The following is an 8,936-nucleotide window of genomic DNA, read 5'->3' as shown; positions in this document are numbered from 1 at the left end:
GTGAGGTGAGCCGGCCGACGTCAGAGATGATTGCATTTGTATAGTACGACCCCAAGGAAGGTTGCGACTTGGTCTCTGTATATTGTAGCCCCATCACCAGTAGAAAGCAACGGGCCACCGCTTTTCCGACGTGGTTGTGCAGGAGCGCACGTGGAGACGAGCGACCCGTCAAAGCCGACGACCTCGGCAAGGTTAGGTCACGTCGTCTAGCTCGTCTTCTTCCTCGATCCAGCGGCGCCGCCGGCCTCTATAAATCAAAGCACCGCTCCTCTGCGGCAACGTACGCACACCACCCGCAGGCAGGGAAGCCACAGCGTTCCGCTCGACGCCGGCCGTCCCCATCCACCTCGCCTCCCGCTACATTCGGATTCTGGTGCGCAATTTCTTCTTTTATCCGTTCCGGCGGCGATACCATAGGGTTGCTCTTGAATGATGAAGCGGGTAGATTTGTTGTTTTCCCTTGTGATTTCTCAAGAGCCTTGCATTGGCTGCTCTGCTCGTGAAAAATCTCAGCGCAAATGAGTGACATGTAGGGGCACCAAAGTCTGTGGTCGTTGGAAGGATAGAGTTTGCCATGTCGTCGTCGTGTGTCCGTTGCGTGCGAGCAGTAAGCTGCTGCAATGTAGTAGTACAAAAACGAATGAAAAGCAGAGCCGTCCGTATGGCATTTTCCTTTCTCTAGAATATATATAAAAATGTCGCCATCCTTCAATATATAAGGGTTTGAGTAGTTCACAGCTTCACAACGCCTTCACAATTGATTGAGAGATCGTTCGTTATCCTACTGGAGTCTGCAGAAGGGATGGCGACCAAGGTGGTGGACCTGCGCTCAGACACGGTGACCAAGCCGTCGGAGGCCATGCGGGCCGCCATGGCCGCGGCGGACGTGGACGACGACGTGCTGGGCGCCGACCCGACGGCCTGCCGCTTCGAGGCGGAGATGGCGCGGATCATGGGCAAGGAGGCCGCGCTGTTCGTCCCCTCGGGCACCATGGCCAACCTCATCTCCGTCCTCGCGCACTGCGACGCCAGGGGCAGCGAGGTCATCCTCGGCCACGACTCCCACATCCACGTCTACGAGCACGGCGGCATCTCCACCCTCGGCGGCGTCCACCCCCGGACCGTCCCCAACAACCCCGACGGCACCATGGACGTCGACAGGATCGTCGCCGCCATCCGGAGCACGGACGGGGCGCTCTACTACCCCACCACCAGGCTCATCTGCTTGGAGAACACCCATGGAAAGTGAGTGAGTTGCTCTGTTTGTTAGTACTATGAGTGATACTAGTACTAACTCTGTTTCTTACCTGATTGATGGAGTATCTTTATTGTTGTTGCTGTTGCAGTTCGGGTGGGAAGTGTCTGACCGTGGAATACACTGACAAGGTTGGTGAAGTTGCTAAGGCTCATGGCTTGAAGCTTCATATCGACGGAGCTCGTATCTTCAATGCCTCCGTGGTAAGTAACAACTGCTATGGGATCAATTAACCGGCATGTGATGTCGAAGTACAAGACATGTGTATCTTCTCCTGACATTTTTAGAGCATCACTGTTATCGTGCCTGTCAGGCACTTGGAGTTCCCGTTGACAGACTCGTGAGAGCTGCCGATTCAGTTTCGGTATGTATCAATCTGCTTGGCACTACACTAAAATGCTAGATTGCATATGCAACCCACATAAGAACGGAAAATGGGCTGATTCCTGTTGACATATGATGTGTGACTGTATTTCTCTGTTAAACGTCGAAATGCAGATATGCCTGTCGAAAGGGATAGGTGCTCCTGTTGGATCAGTTATTGTTGGTACCAAGGCCTTCATACACAAGGTGATGATGGGTAGATATTCTGCATGCTAGTAAGTTTAAGCTGCTTGCTTAACAGAACATGTAAGGGAAATCTGATAGATATCGCACTTCTTTCAGGCTAAAATTCTTAGGAAGACACTGGGTGGTGGAATGAGGCAGGTAGGAGTCCTTTGTGCTGCTGCCGAAGTCGGTGTTCGCGACACCGTAGGCAAGCTTGCGGATGACCATCGGAAGGCTAAAGTTTTAGCAGGTTTCATATTGGCCTATCTTCACCATCCTATTTACAGGCCCTTAACGGCATCAATATAACCCTGAATTTGGTTTTCTTTTGTCCAAATGTTCAGATGGACTGAAGAAAATCAAACAGTTCACAGTTGATTTGAGTTCAGTGGAGACCAATATGGTTAGTCTGTTATTCCATCTATCTACTGAGCTTGATGTTTTCAGATCAAATATCATGTTTGTGACCTCCGGCGATGTATTCCATTCGCTAGGTATTCTTTGATATGGCGGATCCACGCATATCACCTGCCAAACTGTGCCAAGCCCTGAAACAACGCAATGTGCTTGCAATGCCAACAAGCTCCAAGAGGTTCAGTTCACTTTGCTCGACTTCCTTCTCTTTATTTTTCTTAACTTCCTATTAATATTCTCAAGCTCAACTCCTGACCATAAGCATCATAAATTATGTCTGTTTGCACTGGTCTCTAACTAAAACAATATGCTGTACTATTTAGTCAAAAGAGACGCACTGCTTTGTTTGATTCTGAGCTCCCTTGATTAATTTGCAGCGTCAGATTCGTCGTCCACTACCAAATTTCAGATAGCGACATCCAGTATACTTTAAAATGTATCGAGGTACTACAGAAATTGTTCCAGATTTATATGTTTTGACCTTTGTATCACCGTTGCTCTGATCGGGGGCTGTTACCATATCCTTTCGAAGGAAAAAAAAAGTCACCGATGATGCTGTGATTGGTGGGATATCACTGATATGTTGCTCTGTTTTCAGGAAGCCGTGGAGGAAATCCTGGCCTGCGACGCCAAATCGGAGCGTTGTTCGACCAACGGCACAAGCTAGCTAGGCCACACTTCTTGAATTACTACGTGATTGCTATGCATGATGCACTATCCAGTTCGTTTGTGAAATAATTGATTGCCTGTGGTCGTGTCAATGTCGTGGGCATGTGGTCGTGTTCTTCTGTGTTCTTCAGCTTGGGGAGCATGCAATGCAATTAGGGATTGTTGTGACGATACAGGTGGATCATTGGTCTACTTTGTTTGGCGTATTGTTTGACCGTAGTACCCCTCGTCCAGCTACATCTACCATGACAGCGTATTCTCTTCTGCTTGGGAACCTGTTCTGCATGTTTTGCTATTGCCCGAACGATCGATCCACCTGTTGTACGTTGATGGGTTTTTTCTTGGGTCAAAATAAATCAACATTGTGGGAATTGATCAGATGACCTTCTGTCTGGATCTTTGAAAAAAAACCAATGACCTATGCGCCATTCACATTTACTAATCTCAACTCGCTCTAAATATAAATGGCAGTCCTCGTGTTTAGGCGAGCTAATTAAGCGAATGAGTTAATTAATGGAAGGATTATGGGCTTAAATAAAATATTTAAACGGATGTGGCTAATTAAAGAAAGAATTATGGGTAAACCGGTGGAATAAATAAAAGAAAGATTATGGTCTTAATAAATAGAATATTCAAATAGATAAGGGTAATTAAAGGAAGGACTTGATATAAAAAGGTAGGATAATTAAAAGAAAAGATCTGTAGGCTTCAATGTGTTGCGGCTACTAAAAGGAAGGATTTAATTCCCGACTAAAACGGGTGAGTATGTCATGGTAATTAAAGCATGGATTATATTTAAATGGAATCAATGGAACATTATACCTGGCAAAAAAATATAACACGACTAAATTGTATCGTATTTTTTATGGTCATTTTGTAGAAGGATGCTGCGTTGCAGCATGTTCTTCATAGTAAATCTGGTGCTGTGGGACATTATGCTTGCACAAAACATCAATTTTTCCCGTTGCAATGCACGGGCATATGTGCTATAAATTAAAAAGATCCAATGTCTTGTGGGGAACGAGCGAAGGGCTAGGATCTCGTTTCTGAGCGCATGGCGTGGCGTTGGGTCACTGCTCCTATTTTCTTGGCCCTTAGCAAAGGGTTAGGAGGCAAAAGAGCATGGATTATATTAGTTACGAAGATTTACGTATGATATTAGTTGGTATTTTTTGATTGGTGGGAAGTGGGGGGCCCACCCTGGAATTTGGGGGGGGGGGGGGGGGGGGGAGGGGGGGATTAATGAGAGGATGACACATGTTCACAATAAGGTAATTTTTATAACTTGCTTTCGAAGGTATAGGATTTTCGGGAGGCAAAAGCTCTCTCAAGATAGCCAACACTAACACGGCTTATTTTTCACGTAAAGGGAAAAAGGCACATCCTATTAGCTTGTTGCAAACATTATTACAAATAGTTATTCTACGCCTCTAAGTAAAACCTTGTACATAATGTAGTAATACTGTTTACAAAACACAGTAATTTTAAAATAATTTTTGTACTATCCCAAATATTACTACCCCTGTCTCAAAGTATAAGAACGTCTAAAACATGATACAATATAGAATATACAACAATTATTTGAAAACAAACAATTATATTAGATGACCACAGAACATATTATCAATTAGAATATTAGCCTACAAAAACGTCATATACATTGAGATGGAGCAAGTATTTTCCTACATTATTTAAAAACTACTACTACATTACGTATAGCTATACAATTATACTAGAAACTTTTTATTCAATAGAAAATATTCTCAAAGATCTAATTAAAAATAATAATGTAGTAATACTGTTTACAAAACATAATAATTTTAAAATAATTTTTATACTATCCAAAATACTACTTTATTACATTGTTTGAAAAGTACTACATTACGTATAGCTATACAATTATATTAGAAGCTTTCTATTCAATAGAATTTGTAAATATTCTCAACGATCTAATTAAAATTATTAAAGATCGTACTATATAGCAAAAACAATCGTGCACGTATGTTAGTATAAATGTTCATTTATGTTTCAAAAATATTTATTATATTTGAGAAAAATATGTTTTAAAAATGGTTGTTCATGAGGTATGAATATACGTTCATATACTTAAAAAATGTCCGTATATTTACCCCCAAAAGAGGGACAAATGTGGAAAAATAAAATTAAAACAAAAACATAAAAGAAATAGAAAATACAAAACAAACGGTAAAAATGAAAATGTGATAAGAAAAACCAACTAAAATAGGAAAAAAAGTAAGAAAGAAAAATAACTCCCTTCTATGTAGCAAATGCTTAAGGAGTGGACCCTGGATTAAAAAAATGGTATTTCAATGTTTCTAAAAAACTCAATTTTTTCTGTGAACACATAATAGAAAAAGCAACAACCTTGCAAGTACAAAAAGACATTGAAAGTATATAAAAAAAATCAAAAGTTCCAAGGGCCACTGTTGAAGAAAAAAATCCATTCTCAGACATTTTTTTGTACTAAATGTATTTTTTTTGTTGCCCCACATTCCGCCGCATGCATCTTCAACCTCTCTAAACTATGAGGCTATTCTCTTCTCTGCTCTCCTTGTTCTTGTATGCTCTCTCTGTTCTTCGTTCTCTAGTACGACAAAGCTCCTACCACGGATGGCGTGTCTATCTTCTCTTACTTCTACAATTAAATTGAAAATTTTCAGTTAGATGACACATTCGTCAAAAGCGTTGAAATTGCTCCCCAATGATAAAAATTTGAAAGCAAAGGAAATAATTTAAAATATTCAGTGAAGAGTATTCCGTTTTCTTGCTTTTATCACACCTTTTAGTGCCTCCTCGACAATAGCCTGAGGGTTAGGGTAGGGAGGAAATTGTTGAGAGCAAACAAACGGTCTACAAACAAATGCACAGTTCGGTCACAACTTGGTTTAGGTGAAAAACTTGCTACTATATGCATGTCAATTAAAACCGGTCGAGAAAATGAGACAGAAAACAAAACATTATGAATTGAGGAAAATACATTAAAAAATGAACAGAGGAAAATCCATAAATACGATGGGCCTATATTCATGATGTCTCAAAATGCAAATAGGTTATTCCAAGTATTCTTGCAAACAGAGTAGGAAACGCGAAACCAAAGGTTGATTGATATAACCCAGTTTACCTTAAAAAAAGATATAACCCACTTTTGTAAGTAATGTATCCACTATGGCATCAACTACGCAAACATGATATGATTTCCAACAATGTAAGGTCTATTAAATACATAGTGAATAAGGGAGCACCGTTAAGAAGAATTTCTAGGTTACTAGGCTAATTAATGAAAAAAACAGGCGAAAACCGTTACAAACATGACCGCATGTGGACAAATCTAGAAGTATAGAACCCAAGACACAGAAGCGGCTCGGCAGACACTATTAACATGCTACAACTGCAAGCCAGTGACATATATTTGGAATATGACATTGTAAGGGAACCCGGGCAAGAACACCTCGACCAAGACATCGAACACCAACTTGTGTTTGGATGGTTAGAGGGATTGTGGTATCCCCAGTTCATCAGGATTCAAGTTCTGGTGCTCACATTTATTCCTAAATTTATTTCAGGATTTCCGGCGATGCGCATTTAGTGGGAGGAGACGTTCCCGTCAACGACGAGGTGCCTATGGTGACTTCGTAAATTTCAAGATGATATGTCGGCTCAGTCTTTCGAAGATGCTCATAGAGCTAGGGTGTGCACGTGTGCTTTTATAAGGATGAGTGTATGCGTGTGTGTATATAAGCGTTTACGTCTGTACCGTGTTAAAAAAGGCACCAAGGTTCTACCATTGAAAAAAATCAAATATAAATTTGGCAATACTACTTTTGTCGCAAATAGCCCACATTTTATTTGTCAAATTGATTCTTGAAATTCGCGTGTGTCTTACTCGCTGATCGAACGCTGGATGGAACGGAAGGAGTATATAGTGTAGTACTAGTAGTAATAGTCTAGGAAGTCTAGGAAATCAATAGTTCGTGTCCTCCCCATGTTCGGCAATAACCAGCCGGTCGTGTCCACCATTAATACGTCTTTCTGCCATGATTGCATCTACATGAATGAGGGATGTAGTACTACCATCGATCTTGTGCCAGAGGGTATAGTGACGACAAAGAATTTGCGGGGTATACATTAGAACATCTTCAATGTTCAATGTCGTCCATAAAAAAACCAAACGTTCTGACAGCACGGTTCGGACACTTTGAATGCGTTTGGTTCACAACACAACTTGGTTTTGGAAGATATGGCACCAAAAGTTGTAGAGTTGGTCGTCTTTCAAATCGAGCCATTGAAGCAACGCGTCGGGCTATAATCAGATAATTACATCGAGCTATGAGCGGACAATTCTGAAGAAATTGTAAGATATGGGTAAGAATTCTCGCAGATCTTCCTATTACGGGGAAACCCACAGAAGTTTTAATGGGAAGAGGAAAAGGAAATCCGACAGGTTGGATTGCTCGTGTGTCCACGAAAGCCATGCACCACCTGTGTTCGCGTTCCCGAGGTTTCTCATAGCAAATAGAGAAACCGAGGCCCCCACTTACCTACCGGTTAGGTAGGGGGGGGAGAAGAGTGGGAACGAGAGCTTCTTTCACTTGATTGTTTTCCTACAACAGTATCTTCGAACTCAACGGCTCCCAGGATTCGGAGCGATATCTCTGTTTTATGGCATTTTGCATACTTGTCCCAGTTGAGCAAATGCAGGCTAAAAACTAAGATCTGCATGTAGTTTGGAGCAATTAGTTAGCATATTGTTTGGTTGCCCGCGTCGCTGTTGTTAGACCAACAATATGTTGTTTGGTTGCAAACGGCTAGAGATGTGATCACCACTTCTCATTAGTGATGACCTTACTACACACACTGTGAACATTGTCTCTTCCTAGCTAGGAAACAAATGGCAGTTTATCCTACCTACTAGAAAATGACTATACAAGTTATTAAGAGCCGATATGGCTGAATAGGGGAAAGTTCAACCATGCTAACCAGGTGGAAGTTCATCATCTTCCTCTTCCTATACTTCTTCTTCTTCTTCTTCTTGCCTGAGCCCACTTCAACCTTTTGTTCTTTCATGCTTTGTTGTCAAACGCTTTCATACCATGGCAGGAGCTGATCACCTCGTCAGGTGTCGCATCTTCCTCCTCCAGCACAAGTTCATCAATTCCCCACTGCATGATCCTGTTGTGAATGATGCAACATGCAAGAACAAGCTTGACCTGAGTAGGGTAAGGGTGGAATGGCTTTTGATTCAGGATCTTAAACACAAATTCCCTCTCAGCCGTTACTCTAAGGTTGGAGTGTTTGAGATTGAACAGTTCTTGATGAGTCCTAGGATAGTTCCTAAAGGGTGGAAGCACACCTGGTCAACATGCATAGCCAACATCTTCTAGGTAGAACTTGCCATCGGGGATGTTGATGCCATCATGACGACTCATGCTATCACCAAGAATGTTAGCATCATGTGTTGATCCTTCCCAGTCAGTCAGCACATATATGTGAACTTCATATTGAAGTCAACAGCAACAAGCACATTCTGGCTTGTGTAGTGCATCCTCCCTCTATATGTTGTAGCTTGTGACCTCGGCACTCTAGCAGTGACATGAGTACCATCCATTGCTCAACGCAATCCTGGAATGACATTATGATACGTCTCCAACGTATCTATAATTTTTGATTGTTCCATGCTATTATATTATCTGTTTTGGATGTTTAATGAGCTTTATTATACACTTTATATTATTTTGGGACTAACCTACTAACCCAAGGCCCAGTGCAAATTGCTGTTTTTTGCCTATTTCAGTGTTTCACAGAAAAGGAATATCAAACAGAATCCAAACAGAATGAAACCTTCGGGAGAGTTATTTTTGGAACAAACGTGATCCAAGGGACTTGGAGTGGACGTCAAGAAAGAAGCAAGGAGGCCACGAGGCAGGGAGGTGCGCTGCCCCCTGGGTGCGCCCCCACCCTCGTGGGCCCCTCGTAGCTCCACCGACCTACTCCGACTGAATTCCCCCTGCACTACACCAATTTCCCTCTC

General features: G+C 42.1%; 1 protein-coding gene across 2 annotated transcripts; it reads left to right on the top strand.

Moving 5' to 3' along the window:
- The first annotated feature begins 214 nt into the window (after positions 1–214).
- On the top strand, positions 215–3,106 carry LOC125511460 (putative low-specificity L-threonine aldolase 2). 2 transcript variants are annotated; one of them, XM_048676845.2, is made up of 10 exons: positions 215–373; positions 798–1,245; positions 1,347–1,458; positions 1,569–1,619; positions 1,754–1,825; positions 1,922–2,054; positions 2,149–2,207; positions 2,299–2,396; positions 2,596–2,662; positions 2,817–3,106. In XM_048676845.2, the coding sequence occupies exons 2-10, from the start codon at positions 803–805 to the stop codon at positions 2,883–2,885; spliced, it is 1,104 nt and encodes a 367-aa protein (XP_048532802.1). In that variant the 5' UTR covers positions 215–373; positions 798–802; the 3' UTR covers positions 2,886–3,106. The 2 variants fall into 2 exon arrangements, with proteins under 2 accessions (XP_048532802.1, XP_048532801.1); XM_048676844.2 differs by having other exon boundaries at positions 216–373; positions 791–1,245.
- Positions 3,107–8,936: the final 5,830 nt, after the last annotated feature.

This window comes from Triticum urartu, chromosome 5A, assembly GCF_056163025.1.
Source record: "Triticum urartu cultivar PI428250 chromosome 5A, HENAU_Tu73, whole genome shotgun sequence".
Lineage (NCBI taxonomy): Eukaryota > Viridiplantae > Streptophyta > Magnoliopsida > Poales > Poaceae > Triticum > Triticum urartu.
The sequence above is the reverse complement of the archived record's forward strand: the minus strand, read 5'-3'. Positions and strand labels throughout refer to the sequence as shown.